Source organism: Falco rusticolus, chromosome 13, assembly GCF_015220075.1.
Source record: "Falco rusticolus isolate bFalRus1 chromosome 13, bFalRus1.pri, whole genome shotgun sequence".
Classification (NCBI taxonomy): domain Eukaryota; kingdom Metazoa; phylum Chordata; class Aves; order Falconiformes; family Falconidae; genus Falco; species Falco rusticolus.
Window position 1 is genome coordinate 28,942,704 of NC_051199.1, and position 23,753 is coordinate 28,966,456.

The following is a 23,753-nucleotide window of genomic DNA, read 5'->3' on the forward strand; positions in this document are numbered from 1 at the left end:
CTACCCACACCAGATGAGGAGATGTTTTGCAGACAGTTTTGTTCATTAGCTTTAATTTTTGTATCAGTAGATGTTTCGGAGACAGCTTGGAGTGACAACAGAGCTGATACAGGACAGGGTTTTCACGTCCCAAGAGGCACTTGCTTTCACAAAGCTGCCATAGGAACACTTTCCAAAGTGCTTAAATAGAGCTCCGTTTTCAAAGCCCCATTTTTAAAAAACGTTCTGCACAGACAGGCCTGCTTTTTTTTTCCCCTTAGAATTCTATCCAATCTGAGGACTTAAAATACCTCTATTTAAGATTTATGCTAAATAATGAAACTGCATCAATTTCATCAATGCTTTACATAAGATGATCATATACAAGTCTAACATTGACTAGTGACCACCAGTTCTGGATGTTTCAGTTTCCCAGTTCCACCCAGCGGGCCATGCCACACCCTCCACCTCCAGCTTCCCAAAAGAGGACTCCTCTACAGGTTTGACTACAAGTATATAAATTGCTATTACTACCCAGCTCAAACCTCTATTGCTTTCAACAAATACATGCACCAACTAGGCAGGCACTTCACAAACACCACTCTTGCTAAGCAAGTAATTGTAACAGACTCTTTCTGTTCCTCATCCTTACTGAAACGGGCAGGCAGACAATGCAACAACACTGTGCCTGCTGGATCACCTGTACATGACTCTTCTGAGCAATCCGTTTCACCAATTATAAATCTTTGTTTCAGAAAGGACTGTTTTATTACCATAAGTACACAGGGAACAGACTGACCTCAACCTGAAGCCAGGTGACAGCTGTTTCCAAAACTGTAATCGTTTATTGACGTGAAACAAGAAAAGAGATACACGAGTGACTGCAGATTCCTACGGCAGCTCAACATAACACTTCTAACTTCCCTAGGTTTGTATAGCTAGAAGCCAATTAGTTTTATTTCATATGTAAATGATACTATAAAGTGGAGCAAACAGGAATTCACTGAGGCATACTATTATAAAGCACAAGGCAAACACTTCTAAAATCACTTCACATGCTTTTTATTTAGAGTCCCTGTCTTGCATTCCTCCTAGCAAGGAATTAAAAGAAGTTCAAAATCATTCAGCTGTGTATATTCAAGAAACGTGTGGTGTTCACCAGGCACTGTGAATTTCAGCTGTTTTCTCATCTCCAGTGTTATCAATAACACATGGGTTATCTCACACGCTGTGGCAGCTGTGCAGATTAGAAAGATAACTTCCTAAATTTAACTATTGAGTTGGTCAGACTACCTGCAAAAGTCCCTGAATGACTGAAATGCTTCCACTGTGCTCTGTATGATTTTAAAGTCATATAGCATATTCTAACAGCATCAGAGAAAACAAGTTATTCCGTGAACACAAGAATGGAGGAAAACTAGTTGTCTGTACATTCATTTTTGTCCTCACCGTTCCTTCTCAGGTCTTTCCCTATGCCCACTGATAACCCCACTGGGGAACACACAATACTTACTCTGACTTCATCCCAGAATTATGCATGTATGCCAAGCAATTAGTCACCTGCTCCCAGGCAGAATATGTACCACTGGGGGTCCACCTGCTTTTCCCTGATTGCAGCCAGTTCATTTGGCCTTTCTCTTTGAGCTAGAAGGAGCCATTTCATAAAACTTAAATTACAGGGAAAAAAAAGGGGGGGACAGGAAGGGGAACCAAAGCAACTATGAGAAGCTGTTGTTTCATGTGGGTTAGGATATGCCGGGGTACACGTAGCTGAATAGCCGCTGCGGTTCCCATGGCACACAGGGATGTCTCTTTGCCAAGAGGAGGAGTGGAATTTTCAGCCAAAGCCAGGGGGAACTGACAGGTCAGGAACTCCAGAGCTGTTTTAAACAAATCCTCATGTCATCAGTAATGATGTTGCTTATTTTGAAAAGCAACATATGCATCATTGGACCGGTGTGCATGTGGGGAAAACCTGCTCTGTTCTGCAGCCAAGTATTTCCCCTACTAAAGAGCATCTTAAAATCTCCCACCTTGGGTACTGTCATGCTGGAAGCAGTACTTGGCATTGTTCAAATATTTAGCTGCATGCTGAACTTCTCCAGGGCCTCTCCTCACATGTATGAAGAAAACCGAGTGCCTCTGAAGTACTTTAACCTGTTAAAGTTCCTATTTCCCCATTCGTTTAGATAGCTTGGTATTTGGCTCTAAATACTTGACAGATTTAGGAAAGCAAAAATATAGACAATTGATAAAGTTTTATATTCAGTTTGAGGCCGACGTGCATTAAGTATGAGGCAGTCGTATTACAAAGACCTAACTAAACAAAGTTTACCACTTTCTCCTACTTTCAGATCATGCTCCCTTAGATGAAAGGCAACAACTGAATGCATACTTCACATTACTCATCTCAGTAACATCAAGATGAAGATTTATATAAATAGCGACTTGAAGAACATCATACTTGAATTTAGAGCCTATTCTCCAATTGAGCCAATAGCCCAACACTTCCTTGAATGGCCCAGCCTCCCTGGAGCAGCACACAATGGCAATATTCTGCATGCAGACTGTAATCATCACTTACTGTGCCATATAAACTGTTTAAAACAAAGGTGAATAAACAACTACCGCCCACTGGTTGTCAGGCTGGCTTCTGCACGGCCTTTCTTGGACATGCAAACTGCTGAACAGACATTTCCTTGTTGTACGCAATCTGTATAGATAGGCCTGTAAAGCTAGTCTGACCACAAGAGATTAATAGCTTTAGCCAAATAATGCGGTAACCATGTGAACGATGAGCTGTTCTAGCATGTTTGCGAGCCTCTCAGCAAGGTTCAACACGCTGCTATCTGCATCTTGTTGCCAGGAGACACAACATCGCCCAGGAACATAAGGGAAGCCAGGCTGCAGTGACCACCAGTGAACTCCACGAAGAGTCGCACTGGGTCCAGAAGCCCACATCTAAAGGTTCTTCTGATAGCACATGATGTTGTGTAAGAAGAAACTGGCGGTGATACATAGTAAAACATTTACACCCACCCACGCCCCCCTTAAAAATCTAGCTTAACACCATGTTAGGTCTGAGTTTCAAAGCATCTCAGATTCCGTGTTTGACATCAGAAGCTGCAGTCTTGAAAGTTTCACTCCTAGGCTCTCACTGAGACTGACCCACAAACATGAAGCTCTTCCAAGGGATGAAATACATACAAGAAAGAGCTACAGAAACCGCCAATTTCACATTCCACAGTGAGCAGATACTATACATTTACAACAGTTATCCAGCCTTGCACTGGGGCATGATTTTGTAGCCCTGACTGAAGCAAAGACCTTCACAACATCTTTTTAGAGAAGGAAGAAGAGTATGAGCTATAGAATTAGCAGTCTGAAACAGAACTTAGCTAGGAAAATACTGATGTTTAAAATAATTTTAGTCTCAGTAGACTACTTTTACCTGAGGAAAACAGGCAGACACTTGCTGGGTAGCCAGTTCAACTCAAAGCAAGATGAAGCCTAGTTTGTATTCAAAGAACCTGCCTCCACTTTGACAGCAGCTTCAGGCTGACTGCAGAACCAGCACCAGAGCTCCACAGAGCCCAGCGCACCTGGGTTTGCTGAGATCACCCTGCTTGTGTGACTTCACTCACGGTAACAGTATGTCATGTGTCTGGCAACACACCCGCTAAGTTTCTTCCCAACTGGTTCAGACAGACAGAAACTCAGTGTCCCAAGAGACCAAAATACCCACCAGACTGGAAACCTGCAAAGTAAGTGTAAAGGCAGACTACGCTATTCAGCCAATTTTACAGACTGGAGATGACTAAGCAATTATGAAGCATTGTTTCTTTTAAAATTAATCATTCTTAACTCCATCATTCAGAACACATAGATCATGTGTGTAGCAATGCATTCTGTGATACAGGCTTCAAAAAGAAAACTTTTTGCTCATTTACACAGAGCTGAAATGTAAGTAACTTGTATGGGCTTGTCTTATTTCTGCATTTGCTGTTTTCAGAAATTATTTAAAATACTTGGAAAAAATAGGAGTTTCTCTGTTGTGAGATACAGCAAATTTTATCTGCTATGAAGTTACTAGGTTTTAATTATTTATTTTTTTAAAACAGACTGGCATGATTTTTTCAAGGTAATTCTATAAAATGTGATTATTCCCTGTTACATATAATTCTTATTTCTCACTTCACTTTCATTTTCAGCATGGGGTATCTATATTCTGGTATTGTCTTCAGTAAAAGGGATGAATCCATAGCCTGATGGAGCCTGAGTTTTAGTGCCTAATCCAGTGTCGAGTTAGGTGAAAGTTAAGACTCACACTGACTTTAAGCACTAGACTGGGTCTCTGGTGCCTAATGAGAAATTTCAGCATAGCAAATGAGCATTCAAACATTAGGGAAGAAGGGATACACTTTCTTCAGGAAGTGGATGGAAGAAGAGGCAGTGAGAACAACTGCAGAAGCACACAGATGGCAAAGGCAATTTGACGTTTTTCCTACACAACTACGGGAGTGTTGCTTTGAACTGACTATGACTGGAATGAGTTGTACCAGGCTTACAGCTCACGGCAGGACAGACAGGGTATGAGAAATTCACATTGTATGCTTCCTCCAGACAACAACAACAACAACAAAAAAAGCTGTCTACACCCTGTACTCACACAGACATGGACCATATAGATCTGATGAACTTGCAAACAACAGCACTACCCACTACTACTCCTACTCAGAATGGAACCTGCATTATAAAAGTTGAAGAAGTTTTATTTTAGATCTCAGAGTGCAGGATCAAGCCTAAATTGATAACATAACCAGGGAAACTTAAAAGCTATTCTCTAATTTCTGAAAACAAGTCGATAAACACTGCTATGCATAGAGAAAACAGTGACTTCTAACAAATGGTTAAACGTTTTTAGATGACAACTGAGATGATAGGCATTTCTGAAAGTATTGATCAAGTTGTTCACAGTGAATCAGCTGAAATATCACCATATGTTATCAACTATATGAAATTTCCAGTCAAAGGACTTAACAGAATACCTATCTAATTTTAGTGGCTTAGAATGTAATTATGAAAACCGTGCTGGGAGTGCATACAGTCAATCTGCATTCACAGCGACAGCAAGCAACTGCTGTATCCTTCCTGTTTCAATCGCTGCAAAAGCTCATTCATGCTGCCACTTTTTGTAACGCAGAGAAAAGACTAATTAGGAGCGTCAAGAAAAAGTACATTACACAACAGTCTCCATCAACTCAATTTCTACAGAGCTGAAGTTTTCTTATTTCACACGCTTCAAGTCTCCCAGCTTCCAAGAATACTTCCCAGACACTAAGCAGTAGTTTTAATAGGCATCGCGAGAATTTTCTGTTGTGGCAAACTTGTTAGATATTATGCAGGTAACATCATCACAGGGTTTATAGTACAATTGTGTACAAAACATGAGGAAAAAAGAATGCACATTCTGTTACATTACTGCACCACTACTCAGTTAACCACCCTTGCTAAGTAAGAGAGTAAATTCAGTTACCTACCGATATTTCACTTTGATCCTGTCATTGTCAGGATTGCAGTAGAGTCTTTCCAGATGCTCCTGGGAATCATTGGTCACACTTTGCCAGCTCTGGGTTGCTGTCCTCCTCACTTGCCAATGGTACGGCAAGACTGTGTGATGTTTGGGACAATCATTGCCATAAACACACGTGCCCTGGAGAAAATCCACACAGATTTCTATTCCATCCTCTTGATGGGTGTGATATTGCAGCTGATTCAAGAGCTCAAATACCAGGTCAAGAGAGGCTTCTTCACTTTTATCCTGGAATATCCCAGCACTGAATTTATTGCTTGGGTTCAAACTGTATTGCATTGGACAGCTATTCTCTTGGAATAAGCCAGATGCGTAGCTTTCCAGAATCTTGTCTGGGAACAAAGGACAAGCTGCACCATCACTAGCAGTTGGGTGCAAAGGATGATCCTGGAATGATTCATTACTATTATCAGCAGCAGTTCCAGGAGTAGTTTCTGGTGAGAAGCCTTGCTCTCCTGACTGGACATCCTGCTCAGGATGCCCAGAAGAAGGATGAGCTACTGGCAATTGACTCTGCACATCTGGAGCTGTTGGCACCAGCACGGTCACATTATTTTCTGGCTGGGGGCAAGAAGTACCGAGGTCCAGAGTCTTTTTCACAGCAGGTTCACATAAATCTCTATGACCACCACTTTGGCCCCGGGGCACAAAGACCCTATCCAAGGTCCCAGCTCCCAGCAAACTGGTAAAGATCGGACGCAGAGCCCGGAGAGTTTCTGTCTCCAGTCTCTTCTGCACTTGCTGCTTCTTCTTGAAGCAAGGCTTCACTGGTGGTATCTTTTCAGACAGTCTTATTTGAGGAGGAAAGTCCTCCGAAGGAGGGCACTTCATTCCTGGGCAGTGAGCCTGCTGCACAACACACGCTGGCTTTGGTTCGGTGTCCATCAGACACAGACTTTGCTCTCTCCAAATCACTTTCAAATGTCCCAGAGCCTCACAAGAATCAATCTAGGACAGAAAGGAAAACAAGACAGTTAATCTCTCTAATTGCTCATGGCTGACACGAACAAGATCACCCCTGGAGAGGATTTTGAGCCAGCAACAGCAAACTCCTCCCCTCTCTGTGACTGCGGGTAGCCCCTAGGCACGTAAAGCATGAAACCAGCTAAACTCAGGCTAATTAATCCCAAACACACACTCATCGTCTTCTCACACATGAAATCTCAGAGACACTCAGGCATGCACACACAGTCCCCTGAGGGCAGACAGGAAAGGGGGATGGTCCGATGCCCTCCTCCTTGTGATGATGTTTAATAATGAACAGCACTTTAGTTCATTATATTCCACAAAAGCGAACATTGCATTGTTTGTTTGTATGCCTCCCTCGCACACAGACCTGAGAACAGAAGCGTTAGCAGACATGCAGCCCTGAATGTTCCCACCACACTTTAAACACTCACGCACCATTCCTTCTCCCACAGATAACCAGGCAGACAGACGTAAGCATTCCCATTCCATTCACATGTATCTTCCCTCGTACAATCCCACACATCCACCCAGCAGCAGCGCCAGAGATCTGCTGGCTTCACTTAAACCAACAGCAAACTTCATACTGACTTCAGCAGGGGCCAGGATTTAATCCTTGGGTTTTTAGACCCAGGAATTCCAGGGCTTACACCCTGCTCCTCCTGCTCCACATCTGACATTGACAGCCTCGTACATGCCCAGACACTCCCACGTCACACACAGCCACTCTCACGCCCACGCTCTCACGCCCTGACTCAGATGCACAGGCTGCACTCGGTCACCCTGCCGTGACACACCAAGCTCATCTGCCTCTCGCTAGGCTAGTCAACAAGAATTCAAACCGGGCAGGGAAGAAAACAAAAGGGTGCTAGTTACTCAGGAACAGGGAAAAAGATATTATTTGTAATATGAGAAATTATTTTTTTCTGAAGTACAAATAAATAGTACGTCTCATACGTCACCAGAAAGCAAGCTCTCTACCTTTTAATCAGGAGTCTTGTAATATTTGATTAGGTTTAATTAAACCCTCTTCAGTCTCCCCACGTAGCCCCAAAGCTCAGAGTGGAGCACATTAAAGATTACTTCCTGGATAAATGCATTCCAAGCAAAGTGACTTCTCATTTCAGAACAAAATCCCAGAAAACAGATAAAATTTGGCACTGATTTCTTACTACTGATGATTTGCTCTGGAAAATTTTTCACCAAGTCTTCCTTATTTTGGAACATTCATTTAGAAGGCTTTTGTATTACCCTGGGAAACAGCACATCAGGATTGCCAGGAAAAAAAGAAAAAAAGTCGTATCTCTCCTGTTTCCCATTTTTAGGTTAAATTTAAAGCAACTGGTATATTCGTTTGCCAGTTAAAACAAACTCCAAAATTACTAGTATCTGTTATTCATCCACAGATGGACCAGGCAATCCTCTTTCTAAACCACCAAGGTACCTTAAAACTTCAACTAACTTCAAGGGTTTAGAACTCCTCAGCCGGGGAGGCAGAGCCGCCTGGCTGCACCGTGCCCAGGTGTCACAGCCCCGGCGACAGGCAAGCGCATTTCTCAGGGTGTCAGGGGTCCTGCTGTGCCCAGCAGCTGCACAAGTGCCTTCTGGTCATTTCCAGCCCCCTCTGTAAGGCTATTTCAGTATTCTTAGTGCTCCCTCGGTTAGCGTTTACATTTTTGCTGCTGTTTTTGAAGAAGTGCTTTACTGTACAGAGTGGACTCCCCCGACAAATCTAAAAATAGAAAGCAGCGAGAATGAAGAATATCAGGATTTGTTGGTGTTTCTATTTCAGCATTCCGACGTCCCAGATCAGTCGCTATTGTTCAGGAATAACACCGCCGATCGCCAAGGGCAATGCTGTTGGCACAGTGTATTCCAACAGGGGAAGGTCTCGGTGGGAGATCGCAGTCCCCAAGTACTCGCCATCTCACGCCAACCACACCTCCTTCTCCTCTGCTGAAAAAAACAAGTCTAGCGGTCCTAAATTCAGTTAAAAAATAAACGAAAACAACAGCCCAAGCCCCCCCACAAGGCAGCCCTGCCGGGCAGCGCGCCCCGCCGCTCCCCGGGGCCGGGCTGCCGGAGCAGGGACCCCCGCGCTGGCACCTACCGGCTGCGGCCCGCGCGTTCGCCCAGGGCGAGGGCACCGTCACAGCAAGGGCCGTCTTCGGGGCGGGAGGGAAGGGGAAATAACGACAAATCAGCCGCCCGCGCACCCGTATTTCCACCTAAAAAACGCAGCAGCGCGCCCCGGGCGGCTGCCCGAGCTGCCCGCGGGTTCCGAGCGCCGGCACCGCAGGGAGCCCAGCCCGGCCCGGCTCAGGGCCCGGCCCGGCCCGCGCTCGCTCCCCGGCCCATCCCCGCCCGCCCCGCCGCTCCCTCTGCGCCTCGCGTTCCCCTCGCTGTTTTAAATATCGCTTCCCGAGAGCGCCCGGCAGGCGGCTGCGCGGCCCGGGGCGGAGCCGAGGAGCTGCGGGGCTGCTCCCCGCCACCGGGGCCGGGCTCCCGGGCCGCCGGCCCGCCCCGCCCCGGCGCGGCCGCCTCCTCCCGGCGCCGCGGGCAGCAGACAAAGCCGGCCGGGCCGCAGCCAGCCCCGCTCCCACGCTCACCGCCGCGGGTCCTGGCTTTTCGGGTGGCCGAAGTCCCCGCAACGAGCCCGGGGCCCCCGCAGCGCCCAGCCCCAGCGGGGAGCGTCCCCCGGCCAGCACCCCCACCGAGCACGGCCGAGCCCGCCGTGCGGCTGCGCCGGCTGCCGGGGCACCCCAAGAACAGCCGTTAATGAGTCAGCAGCGAACCCACAGCCCATCCTGGCACCGTCACCGTGACTCGTGCTGTACACACACGGCGTCGGGCGCAGCCGCCTCCGGCACGGGCTGCCAGGGTCGGGGCAGCGACACGCTCTGAGAAAGAAAGCATGAAATACAGTGAACGACAGTGAGTTACCGCTCCTTCACGTGGCCTGGTTTATAGGTGGAATTGTTAAGAGCAGAGCTAACTTTGTCCAAAAGCCATAAGCACGCTTCACCCCCCGGGGCGCAGGCTGTGCGTGTGAGAGCGCACGGGCGGCTCAGCACCGGGCGAGCGCTGGGGATGCCTCCCCGGTGAATCACCGCTTGCACTGCCAGTGAGATTCTACAGGACATACCCATCCATCCACAGGGACTCACACCACCGGAACTGACTGCAGCTGCATCACTAACTTGGCCAGATAAAATATACCTTATAAAGAGGTACACGACTTCAGCAGGCAACGTTTATGTTGACGGAACGCCTATTACATTATTTCTGTTACTGCTTTCTTTTCCAATAAAGCCAGTCTTTCATTCCTCATGCTTGGTGATTTTATGAAATTACACATACAGCAAATACAGGCACCTGGAAAGAAACTGTCATTTTAAGGTGGCACAAGCCTTACAACACGTTCTGAAAACGCTGCACAGCTGCATTTACAATGTGGGGAGAATATGCTGCTTCTACAAACAAGTTACAAAAATTGAGCTTTGTGCCATTGGAGCCAACTTCTTCTAGATGTTGGCACGATGGAGGCTGAGTAAAGAAGGCATCCATACCTACAGGAGCTGAAAACAAACTATCATCTGTAAATTAACTGAACTCGTGAGTGTCTGAAACATCAGACAGGCACAGCCTTCGACTCTCTGGCCTCGACAAAACAAGAGCTTTACCAAGCACGGCGACTGGCAACGTGTCACATCCTCATTCAGTGAGCAAGACCTGTACACACACTTGCATTTATCTTCTATTACCAGAACAGAAATCATCTGATTGGAATAGCTTATTTCATGCATGAGATACAAATAAGTAGCAGATGTGGCTGAACTGCACACTGAGGCACACACAACTCCCACTGCAGTGCGATTGTAAGGATGTAACTGAGGCAAGATGGGAGGCCTGGAATAACCATCTTTCTCAAAACAAATGTATAATTAAAGGAAATACATCACGGCACACCAGCAGATCATACACCCACTTCTGAGGCTACCCCACACAAATATATAAAGAAACTATGACCACCATAACAGTATGATCTCATTTTTAAATACATGTTTAAATCTTAAGCAAGAGAAAGAAAGCTTTAATTACTTCTTTCAGATGGTAAACTGCACCAGACTGAATGCAGCAATTTACAATTCTGACTTGCAAATAATGGAATAATCAGTATGCACATTCCACTTATTTGCTGATGAAAGGAGGGAAATGTCTTTGACTTAAAAGTTCATGCAAAAACAAAAGTTCTCAGGCTCCAGCACATTTTTTTTCTAGTGACAGAAACAAGACCTCCTTTTCCACCTCAATACTTGCACAATGAACATTCCTGACTTAAAACACATCCCATTACAGGAAGGTTAACTGTCCTTTCCCCGTGCTTTTATATGAAGTCAACAAATGCTAGCAGGATCTGGAAGGATGCTGGCAAGCAAGGCAGCACACAAAAGGTGTGCTGCATCTTCTCAGCTCCTCTGAAGCCCTTACATCCCATGTCTTATCTTGCACAGACTCTTGCTTTCTGCATTTTCAGCAAGAGGGAAAAGGGAGAGGAACAGTCACGGCCACGAGCTCTTATTTTAGCTCAATGTATTTCTGCCAAACCAGCAGAAAAGAAAAGCTGTTAGACTCTACATTGTCTTCCACAATTTCTCCCCTCCCAACAAGAGTGGTATGTACCACCATTTTAAAATCGGGCAACAGTAAGATGGTTCCAATACAACCCACTTAATACAGAGACCCAGAAATTGAATTCTAGTTTTTTCCATAGCTGTGTTTCACATGTTCTCAGGATGTCTTTACCTTGCAGGCTGCCTCTTCATGACGTTTATTAGGCTGCTGTAATGAAGCACTCCCTTGAAGGTACACATTCTGGAGGAAACAATGAGAAAATACTGTCAACTTAGTTTTCAAGGGAAGAAGAGGTTCCTGAAGGAAAGCTAAACAAAAAAAACCAACCAAACAAAAAAAGGCCACAGTGATGCTAGATGTGCCCACTTGCAGTAACACATGGGGAAAAAGCTATGGTTCTCGTTAGGTAAAGGCAAAACCGAGCTATGTTAAAAGACTTTCTGCCATCAAATCAGACGGAGTAACTGCTGGTGGTGGCTAGCAGTGGGTGTGGGGAAGCCCTCCCATTAAAGATTAAGAATCCCAGCAGATGCAGTTTTGGGGATGTTGTGGGTTGACATTTTTGGCAGCAAAACCAAGGCAGTGTGTATACCCACGTTTTATAACTTCTTTCTCCTGATTTTTTGTAAGCAGGAGAATAAGTTAATGCAACTAAAATTACTTCCCTGTCTTTAGGGTATCTTTCTAAACTGCAGTATCTAGTTCAGTCAACTGTCCAAAACTTCTAACGTGCCTACATTTTCTTCTTCTCAATCATGGAGCAGGTGAACATTGAAACTACTGAAAAGCAAAGGCAGGATGTTGTGTGGTGTCAGGTGGCACTCACCTTTCCATAGTATCTAAGGCAGCCTTTCCACAAAAAGCGATTTGAGGTCATCACACAAAACCATCAGTACTGCAAGATTATTCTCCATCAATACTACAGTAATTCATTTAATTGATAGCATGATAAACAGAAAACTATCATTCTAAGATCTTGCTAATCAACGCAGAAGTTGCATGACTGGAACTCATGTTTACAGAAAGTTGTATTGGTTGGAAGTTAACTTGTTTTGAGATCTCACACATCAGCACTTGAAACATCGGATCAACCATTTAGCACTTCAGAGTCCAAAAGAACACACATATGTATAGACCTTTTTCTTTGCTGTGTAGCATCAGACAAGAATGCCGAAAATAAGGAAAAGGAATGAAAGTTGTGACTTCTTAAGCTACTGAATCACTACTATCCTTTGCAGTAGGAAACAAAGTTATACCACCTTAATTTTAGTAAAAATACTAAACCTGTGACTTTGTTTTTCCACTGCTACATTAATCAACTTATGAATGTTATACAGTACTGAACAAAAGATGTACATGTATTACAGAACTCAAAGGACACTCAGGAATTCACCTATGTAGCTAATTTTTACCATAATGCTTTAAAATTAACTGAAAAGATGGTTCTTTCCCATATCAATGCTTCATGACAAATGCTAATCACTTTCAAATGTTTCAAGCCCTACCCTTGTTCTGACACGGACATGTGCCAGCAAGTCAGGTTAGGTAAGTACCAAGGGAAAAGAAATGTCAATGTTGCAGACATTTTTTAAAAATTAACAGATGGGAAAAGAGAATCTCTGATCAGTTCACCCTGTTATCAAGATGTGCTAACTCTTCCGTACCCATTAGACTTTTGCAATAGTCCATTTTTCATAGTATGATATGCCAACCTATTATATATAATTTTGTTTTTCTCTTACAAGTTGTATAATTAAATATTTAAATTTATTTCCTGTGCATATTTCTATCCTCCCTCTTAATACTAAGACTGATAATTTCAGTTGGGTTTTTGGGGTTTTTTTTAGAATTGAAAAAAACACTTGCTGTGTTTATACAAAGGTGAAATAATGCAAGACAGTTTTCACTAGTGAAGAGAGAGAAGAGCAGCAAAGGTTTATTCTACACCTGCACTAGGGCAGCCTTTGCTGGACTGACAGCTAGTGGGCTACATCTCACTTTGGGCTGCCCTGAAGATTAGGAGGGCAGAAATTTGAAGGTCCAAACATGTCGATCTGAAATTTTCTATTAATTAGTCTCCCTCCACTGGAAATGCTCAACATTGACCACACTTTGGCCAGGCTGGTACATATAACTTCAGGTCAGAAAAAGGACCTCTGAAGAGTGGTAAATGCCTCATGCCATAGCCTAGAAAAGCAGCTGGGACCCTGTTTTTTTGTGGGGCACAGAAGAGGGCATCTGTGCTGTGTACCTATATTTTTTAAAATGGCTGACTTCCACACATTGTCAGAATGAATTGCTTCTGAAAATGCCATTGTATTCAGAGTGGTACGATCACTAATTAACTATAGTAATTACTATTCCTTGCTGTGCCCTATTGCTATCAGATACACCCAGGAATCATAAGTAGCTAAGCAGTATTGCGCTATCTGACTGGCAGATGCATTTGGCTCTTTGGAGGACAGCAATGACCTAAACCCACAGTTTTTAAGAAAAATATAAACACGGATTATTCTTCTGGTACTATCCACAAGTTAAAAAAACCAAACACACCCTCATTTGCTTACACATGATAATCTAGAACTGGTGTAAATGGAAGAAAGTGGCTATAGTCTTTAAAATAAAAATCTTCTTGCTAGTTAAATGACACACTGTGTGGTGGTGATTTTTTAGTAAAATCTCATATTCTTCTCTTTTATACTGCTCAAAAGAAAAGTATCAAAACTAGGGACAATTAATCTCAAAACTGTATCCAATTCATCAATATTAGTAAATGAAACTTTTTGAATCCAGGCCCAACTTTTACATTTGCAGCTAGCTGTAACAAAAAATAATTTCTTTGGTCTCAAACTCACATTCTTTTAACATCTTGTACTAGTAATTACAAGTTTTCAAAGCACACCATTCTGTTTTTCTTATTTAAGACACCTGAAAGTTTGGAGAAAACATTTCTCAGAAAAAAGATAATCATATATTACACATATGAGTATCACCACGCTTCTAGTTATTTTGCTGACTATCAAATAATCTTATCTCTAAGCGATTTATGATTCATGTAATTGGACAGGGAATGCACAATTCTAAAGCTGGCCCTTTTCCTGGAAAATGCGTTAATCATTTCTGCAGAGGTATCTTACTGTCCTAGTACTGCAGTCTTAGAGGAATGGACCTAGAACTTTGACCTACACATGCAGCAGAACACTTTAATGCCTTTAGCATATTGGTACAGTAACATTATACAACTTAACCTGAAGCATTACCAAGAGTTCCCATTTATCTTATGAAACAAGAAATAATTTTATCACAAAATAGAAACAGAAAAAAGTTGTATCAGTCATACTCAAGTCAGCTGCCTCAAGAAGTCATCTTTCTCGATGGAGTTTTCTTCTGCAGCTGTACTATCCAGTGCTGCACCAGTCTGAGGGGAAAGTTAATGATGCTTCAAAATCAAAAATAAAAAAATAAAATCCCAAAACTTCCTTCTTAAGTTGCATGTAATGAGCATTTGCAGGGCATCAGGCATGAATTAGGAACAAGTAACACATTTCAGTACACTAAAAAAACCCCAAGCATCTAAATACCATCTTGTGACTGCAGTCTGAAGATAGCCTTTTGTCAGTGCGAGCGGGATTTCTGAAAACAGATTTTTGAACTCTTGCTCAAAATTAAACTTCCAGACTGGCTCACCCACAAAGTATCACACATCCATTCATGTATCTGTTACAGACTGGAGAGACGCTCTGTGACATTAAACGGATTAAAAGCATCCATCCAGTTTTGAAGTTGATTTAGATACATGAGTCAACACATAAAAGAAGATATTCCCGCAGTGGGGACTTGCTCGTTTGGTTTATATGGGCTTTTGTTGAACTGGCGCACCCTCTTGTGGAAGTCTCTGTGAAACCAGCATAAACCACGTAGCTTTAGTTAAGGCCAAACCGACACTTGCCATGCATCCTTAAACTATCACGAGCAATATAAACTGATTCATATAATACCATGTAACTTTTGAGATTTTTTTTGAAGGTTAATTCTAAAACGCTGATTATTGTGGAACACATGGATCCTGCCACAAGGTAAGCAGTAATGTGTGGATGGCAGTGCTTTGCTCCTTCTCCTTTAGGTTGACTCTTATTTAAACTAAACAGAACGGGAATCTTCCTTTATAACGCTGTTGGCCAACCAGAATTTAAACAGTTCTAAAATTAACGGTTAGTTCTATCTAACAAACAGGTAGTTTGCTATCTACATGCAAATAATGTCCACTCTACAATCAAAAATTCCAACAAATTACAAAAGGACACCTACAAGGTAACAGTACTGTAGTATTTCATATCTGAAAAAACAGCTAAGAGCTGCTCATCATAGCAAACTTCATTAGACCTTTCATTACTCAGTAAGACTCTGATTCTACAAAGACCTGCAACACCTTTAAAAAGTTGAAGGTGTGAATGAAGATCTCTGTAGACATCCCTTGAAAAGGTCAATCCTTACAATATAAAAGGGAGTGGTATTATAAACCTGACTGCCCTTTCTCCCAAGCTCTGCATGACACCAACAGCATGAAGGAGAACAGCAGCATTCACATCCTAAATTAATAACAAAATAAATGAAAGGAAGAAATTAACACTTAAATTCACCATTTTTCTTCTAAGATGCAGGAGATGACAAAACAAAATCTGAAGCTCAGGAAATACTGTTAATGTTCAAATCCTCAAACTTAATCATGCCTCCTGAAAATGGCAACAATAATGAAAATTATTCACAAACACATCACGTGCATCCAGATCAGCTGCAGCAACACAGTGAAGGTCTAACTCTGAGTAATAATACAACACCATCTGCAAAAATATGGGCCGAGTCCTTCATTTTGCCTAACACATATGTAAGCAACCAACTAGAAGAGACACACACATTGCTTTAAAATCCTGCATGTCTTCCCTCAGTACCGCATGGCATACAGTTTGGCTCAGTGTTGGCTCCCAAAGCCTCCCTGCTGTGGATATTGTGAGCAGCTGGATGGATACAGTCTGCAGAACACATAAGTAAAACCACAGCGTTAGACAGTACCATGCAGAAAACAGCCAAATGATTGCTACATTCAGCAGATGTTCTTTGTCTGAAACAGCTTTAAGTCACTACGAGTTGGAGAGATGCTCTGCTCTATGTTTTAGAATGCAAACATGCCTTGGAAAGATTATTTCTTTATGGAGGAATTATTGTGTGGGAGTACACTACAAATGCTTTATTTCTAGAATTCAGCAATCTGTGTGTTGCTGAATTCAGCATTCCAGAAGGGCACAGGATACTGCCTTTCTATATTAATTCTGTTCATGAAGATTTTTGTTTATTTGACATTTCCTAAGGTTTTTTAAATTAGGAAAAAAGTGTAACTTGGAAGAATTCCCTCTAACATATAGGTCCAGGCTGAGTCTAGTCATGATTGGCTGGCTAGAAAACACAAAGCTAATTTCTGTGGATGGATTACACTCCCATCTATACCAATACAGAACAAAATAAATGAGCCTGAATCAATTCTATCCAGAGCTAGCTCAAATCTGCACTATTCTCAAGATGACCACAGGCATGCAGCTAAGAGCAGTTCTGTACAGCTGTGCCACAGAAATTTTGAACTGCTTTCCCTGGACTTCACATTAAACTTGGCAGATCCAACCTGGAGAAGAACTAGACCACTGCAGACACCCGAGTGTCTGTCCTTAGTTAACCGGGCTCCTGTCCTCCTCCTCCTCAGTAGGTCCAGCTCCACACCAGGCTCCCTGGATCCAACGCTGCTGCCGCAGAGCACGCTTGCACATACCTGGACCTTGCTACCTTGCGACAGATAACCTGCAAGAGCTTTCTGTCCCAGCTAAGAAGTGATGCCCTGGTCAGTCCTAGCACTGCTACACCCAGCCAGATTCTTACTGAATCCTAGTATCAGTATTGATCAGATTTCTTATCATCTCCAGACTTATTGCTAACTATACCCAAGCTCAGCCATGACCTAAAGTTCTAAAGCTCGCTGGATACAACTCCTATGTACTTTGGTGATGTGAGTATTACCATGATAAATTCAAACGTTTGCGATGTGCAAGGCTAGTCTGTTTTACATATGATTACAAATAACCATTCAGAAGATGAAGTAGTCAGAAATACCCCCTTTTATTCACTCTTCCAAACATTCGCCACATGACACCTCAGTTTCTAGTTCAGCCTTCTCACTTTAGGTATTAGCATCTTAGGAACCATCAGCACATGGATGGCCAACTCTTCTGACTACACTTTATAGGCTAAAATTTCCCTATGGCTAAGATCCAGAAGACACTTACCCAATTTACAGCTGCAGGAATGGGAAACCCCAGAGATAACTCACAGGTGGAAAGTGACACCAACCACCATGAGATCCTCCTACACAGCCTAAGGATAGAGCAGTAGCGGATGGGTGGGTGCCAGAATGACACATTTCAGACTCAGAAATCCCATCTGGCTGACTTCCTCCCACTAGCAGCAATTCAGACTGCTGAACTGGACCAGCATAATCCCAGTGCAGATCACCTGATATATCCCTAGTGTGGGGACTACATATGAACTGTTTGTAATCTGCATGCTGTTAAAGAGACACAAGCTGACTATTCCACATTTAACGACTGTTTCTGATTGCCTGGCACCCTTTGTGCCTAGATATGTAATCACAGGCAGCAACTAAACAGATTCCAAACTTCACTACACAGCCAGCAACAAACCTGGGTCCTGCGCCAGGGCTTCACTGCCTCAAGTCACACCCTTAGCTCATTTTGCCATCCTACTGCCTACCATCTTCCACACACACAAAACGCAGTGGGGTAGGTCTGCTTATATTAAAGGGTCATTCATTCAACTTCCTCAGCATCCTGTAGTGCAGTCCTTGTGCAGAAGCATTAACGACACAGCTCCCAGGCTTACCTTCACCATGTATTTCTCCACCACATCATAAAAGGCCAGTGCGACCTGTAAGAAAACTTAACAGTGCCTGCATGTTAGGTGGCATGCCCAGAGCTGGGTAGCTAGAAGAGTCCTCCTAAGCAGATGAAAGTTGCAGCTCCTCAGTGGCACCCACACAAGAAACAGTTTGGCTGCCATCTTTGGATCACGTCTGGAAAGCATGCATGTACAGCATCAGTCCGCACAAACCTCCAGAGGACTCAAACCAGGGTATTTTATGCTTGACCAGAATAAAAAAGTGAAAGATACACAACAGGATGAAATAAAATACCATCATTTTCTACTTCCTGCTTTCAGAAGCTTTTATTTGTACTATCTGCAGGATATGCCTGCAGATCTCAAACCAACACGGGAACCAGACAGTGAAGTTTGAGAAGCAGACGCCCCGAATCTTGGATATTAGGGTCACTCTTACCTGTAGAGTTTAGTTATTTTCCAAATACTGCATTTGATATTGCTTTTCAAAAGTGCAGTTCCATGCTCTATCTGGGATAAACACTGAGCAAGCCAGCCCCCTGAGAATCTATTAATAGACATTATTTCATTCATTTGGTCTACACGCAGAAGAATCTATCAACCAAAACTTTTAAAATGCTAAAGGAGGAAACTGGAGCAGATGAGACCATTTCAAGACACCAAAAATGGGTCACATATGCTACACTGACTTCCCTTCAGATACAGCAAGCGTCACAGAAACCAGCAGTTTCTAGCTTTTAGAAATTAAAGATGAGCACAGCAATCCATTATTTCAATGCAATGTTCTCAGAAGGCAAGAGAACAGCTCATGAAGCTACAGCACTGGATGATGTACTCTACTTTGTTCACCTCAGTGACTATTTTAACTAATTTACCCTTCTCTGTGTTAGGAAAAGGGAACTCAGACATTCCCCTCCCTTACAAAATCACAGATTCTTCCCAAATTCACACCCAGGTAAGTAAGCTATCCTCTCAAAACTGCATCTGGAAACAACACTGGTTCAAGACAGTGCCACTCCTTACCAGCACCCAGATTGCCTCTCCAGCTGTGTTCTTTCTGGGGCTACATTCTAAACCACACGAGGAACTGATTTGGCTGAAAAATAATATAGCCAGATAATGCCTCCAGTTTTAAACCTCAGACACCACAGAATGCTTCAAAGTAAGCACAGGACACAGAAGAAGTGGAAAGCTTCTCATCTACCTTGTTCACACAAAGATAGCAGAAGCTGCTCAGTTTATGAGTGTCATGCATGTTTATTCAAAGAAGGTTTTTCTTTTGTATTTCAACAATCCCCAATCAGCTGATCCAAAACTCAGAACACTAATCCCTTACTGCATGGTAAATTTCAATACATCCAAGTAAACACAGGGATTTCAGAGTATTATAAGAGTTCAGTTTGGAACAAAGAGGGGGTTTTCAACCTTAACCAGAGCAGAGCAAAAGCTCCACTGTAACCTAATTCTTGGACAGTTTAGTCCACTGACTGTGGAACGAATACCGTCAAGAAAGCTAGTTCGAATTTAGATTTAGAAGTGAATGTGAAAACCCAGCAGTTTTCAAGACTATGGAATTTATTTCCTAACTAACAAGTGCTGTGGAGGAGGCGTGTGTGCATGTGTGCATGTAAGAGGAGACATAGAAAGAAATCTGTCCAGAATGAGGAGAATACACAATTTGCCCCAAGAATTCCAATAGACAGCTGCAAGATTAAGTCTTAGTCACAAACTTTTTAGGCTGTATCTACAATACTACAAAATGTCCTCAATTTCAGCGAATGACTTAAGTTAAAACAACAGAGTAGACAGAAGTCTTCCACATATGTGAAGTGAAATGGTTCAGCTAGAACAGTTAAATAAGGGCAAAATGAAGCAATCACCCCCAGAGGACTTGGCAGTGAAATGATTACCAAAAGCAAATAATAGATGCCATTTCAGTGCTTAACAAACGCCCTTTTAGAGAAGCAAACAAAAAACAAATGGTTGGTAAGTAGGCAGGAAAATTAATGCCTGCAAGGTCAGCCAAGTTTATACTTTAGCTTTGGATGTAGGTTCACAATGTAGTTCCATACAGAAAATAAAAGGTATTTTCATATGAGTGGGATCATTCCTCTGGCAGCGATACAATTTAAACTAAAACCCATGTAGCACTAGCATGTAGATAATAAACTGAAAAAGATGCAAGAGACTGCACAGCTGCTTCAACTCCATAGTAAAACACCAAATCCAGGGTAAACACTGACACAAGGCCGAAGGCACAATGTCCTTTTTAGACTAACTTAAAAAGAGGAAAACATACACACTCCAAGTATAACAGAATATACATCACTGGTACTACTGAAAAAACATGTGCAAGCATCTGGAGACAACATCAAAGAAATGAAACCCCTTTTCTGAAAGAGAGCTGGACTCATTGCTGCCTTACTTTCTATAACTGGTTGAAATAAACAATTTTAAAATATCAGGTATCTCCTAAATGCATCTGTGAAGATTTACTCTGACAAACTAATGTTATAAAAGCAAAGAACAGAGAGGGTATATCAAAGTCCATGTTGAGAACATTTGTTTTGTTATAGAGGTATTAAGGGTGTGCACTGTAATTCCACACAGCACACAATGTTCTACATTACTTTTATGAACATGAATTGTAAAACAACACAGAGATCAGCTATAATCACCACCGAGGTGACATGTATTTTAATCACAAATATTATTTTCTGTGGGACTCAAAGGATTCTTGCCAGTCAGTTATTTCATTTTGATACAACTGTTACTGTTGGAATGTGATAATGATCGCTATTCAGAAAAAAACACATTTCTGTCTGAGGGGTTTTAAGAATTCTTCTATTAAACAAGATGCCAGCTACCACAGTAACTAACGACACAGCAATTCACTTAGCCATAAGTAATACTGGGATGTCCTAATATTAATACTGGTCCTATTTGGTCTGGTCTATGTATTAATCTCAGGGGAGTTTTTTCCACCAGTTTTGCAAGCTAAAAACCCGTTATCAAGAGCCTTTGAACTAGGTTAGAAGGACTGTATAAACCATCAAGCTGTAAGAGCTCATAATCTTTTCAGCAGAGCTACGCCAAGAAAGAACTGCAGCTCAAAGTGATACAGAATATTCAATACAGTTGAGAAGCCTTACTCACAGAAACAGTCTGTGTTCCCAAGGGTCTAGGCAGGCATAGCTGGGCAAGTGTAATCACAGTCTGACAAAAAGGGTCACTTCACGCAACATGAAGAAATGCACTAGATGCCGTTTGAAAGAACTGCTACACAAGATTAATTAATATATTGATTTGATGGAATGCATAAATAAAAAGATGGAGAGAGAAATAAACAGGTGTTCAGAAAGTTACTAACAAATGACCAATAATAATCAAGATGTTCAAGACTGCTGGCTACACAAGCATAGCTACATAACCTCTGGCATCCACCTTAGGAACGCCCAGCTCCTCCCACCCCACACGCAGTCCAGGCACCACTTACACTCCAGGTACTTGTGCACCGACCTGCTAGAGACACAGAGGAGAAAAGGAACCATTATCTGGTCAGAACACCTCTGTATCACTGTGTTGCTCTTTGCTACCGGAGCTACAAAGAGTCACAGCTCTTCGGTCCTAGGGCACCTATTCCTGGCACTGTTACGGTGACAGAAAGAGCCACCACAACAGCTTTCTGGTTCTGTTCTTGACCCACCTGAAGTTGCTCCCTGTCTGTGCTGTCTGCCAGGAATTTCCACTTCTGCACATTAAGGATTCTTTTAGCATTTCAGCACCTAAAGGAAGAGAAGGCACAAATTAACGAACTGAAAAAACCCTAGTAATAACTTATAGACTCATTAGGTTTTTGTTTTCTTTTTGTGTAAGACAGTCATATTAATGAAAACCATTCTTATCCCTTGGGACATTAAAATTCATATTAGCACAGAAGATGACAAATAAAACTTTGCTAAAGAGCAGACTTATTTACTGTTAATCACCTGCCTTGGAGATTCTACTTTGCAATCTGACACAGATGTGTTTTGGAGTCTATGCTTTACATAGATATGTGGCAACAATAAAACAGACAAAACAAATCCTGCTGGGAAATGTATTTCCAGAATATTTATCACTGCTGCTGTGTTTTAGAAAGAAATTTGGTAAGAACCATACTTCACGAATTACAAAGATAACAGCATTAACTTTTCTATTAGGAGAACTTTTGCTTTTGATTCACAGAGCCATTGTTCCTCTGGTTTTGATGCCATATGTTCCCAACAGCTTCTGAATGAGGATTCAGACAAGACAGTCAGCACAATGCAGATTTAGGCATTTAAACAAAAACCTGAATTGTTTTGACAGAAATTGGTGGCCCAACCAACTATGATATACTTAAAGTGAGTATGAAGCTTCAGTGACAGTTTCGTTGTATGCAGTGTTCTGCTTAAAGCTACAGTTTGCCAATGCCAGGATTTTTAAAAAAGCAAAGTGCTCATTGTTTTTTCAAGAAAATCTTTCATCATTCCACTGCCAAAAGCAATGTCATACTTCATCTTAATGGACAGACAGATGGTCACCAGGCAGATTTTGTTCCAGAATGATACCATCCTTCTCATGTAAATCCAAACCAAGACCAAAAAGTTAATTACATTGCACAACACACAACAAATTTATCCAGATAAGCAGAGGGAAGAAATCTATAAAAGAACAGAGTCATGATTGCATCTGAATCTTGAAACAATCTTAATCTTTCCCACGGTTTCCAACTACTTCACACAACTCTAACAATGTTCTTTAGTAAGAAAATTCTTACGATTGATAACACTAATCGAATAGCGGTTACCTACTACGCATTTAGTTTTAACGTGTTTTACAAAGGAACCAAGACTGATCTCCACTCTTGTTGGAGTACCAACCTCAGCACAGATTTCAGAATGCCAACTAACAGGCAAATAGCATTTCCTGCCACTGGAAGCCATAAACTGCTGAAGCCATTTCAGAACAGGTTAATATAACCCAGAGATGCAGGGCATAAGGAACAAAGACATTAAAAGGAAGAGGTATCCATGTGTTTCATGTAGAAGATGCTTGTCAAAAAAGAAGAAATCAGTGAAAGTCAGGCATGCTTGCAAGTTCAGTGAAATACACACAAGCATCTTTAGGTGCTTAAAGACAGCAATCCACTAAAACATTGCTGATGATCTCAATGATTTCCGCAGAGAAAATGATATTACATTAAAAAAGGCAGAATTCCTTATTACAAAAACCCAGAATTTTTCTACTTTAAGACAGTCACACAAAATATTTAGAAATTGAGAATAAACAGCTTGATAATATAATCCAGTTAGGTGTGGGAGTCATCACCAACTGCTGAAAAGCATTAAAAGCATCTACGAAGGACAATGCCTAAAGTTAGTATCTAGGCAGAGGACAGCCATATATACTGGTTAGCTGCAGGGGACACATCACCTGCTGATTACAAATCCCATAGGACACAGGCTTCCCCGCAACTGAATGCTCGCACAGGTACATGACCTGTGGCATTACTCCTGACCACCTGTGTGACGACACCAGGCGCAGGGTAAACACCTGACCGGGACCACGGGCCAGTACCACCGCCCGTGTGATGAGGAGC

The 23,753-nt window shown here is 42.4% G+C and overlaps 1 protein-coding gene across 6 annotated transcripts in view; it reads right to left on the reverse strand.

The window, feature by feature from the left end:
- LOC119157088 (TCDD inducible poly(ADP-ribose) polymerase) overlaps positions 1–23,753 on the reverse strand; it is a 40,827-nt gene that overhangs the window by 15,877 nt on the left and 1,197 nt on the right. The window contains exons 2-6 of one of the 6 annotated variants that reach the window (XM_037407628.1): positions 21,837–21,915; positions 15,814–15,906; positions 14,514–14,591; positions 11,345–11,413; positions 5,520–6,520 (exon numbers count right to left, since the gene is read on the reverse strand). In XM_037407628.1, coding sequence (XP_037263525.1) covers positions 5,520–6,457 — 938 coding nt within the window. In that variant the 5' untranslated portion in view covers positions 6,458–6,520; positions 11,345–11,413; positions 14,514–14,591; positions 15,814–15,906; positions 21,837–21,915. Of the gene's footprint in view, positions 1–5,519; positions 6,521–8,000; positions 8,547–8,648; positions 8,758–11,344; positions 11,414–14,513; positions 14,592–15,813; positions 15,907–21,836; positions 21,916–23,753 lie in introns of those variants that run through there. The other 5 variants (XM_037407629.1, XM_037407627.1, XM_037407631.1 and 2 more) reach the window with 5 other exon arrangements.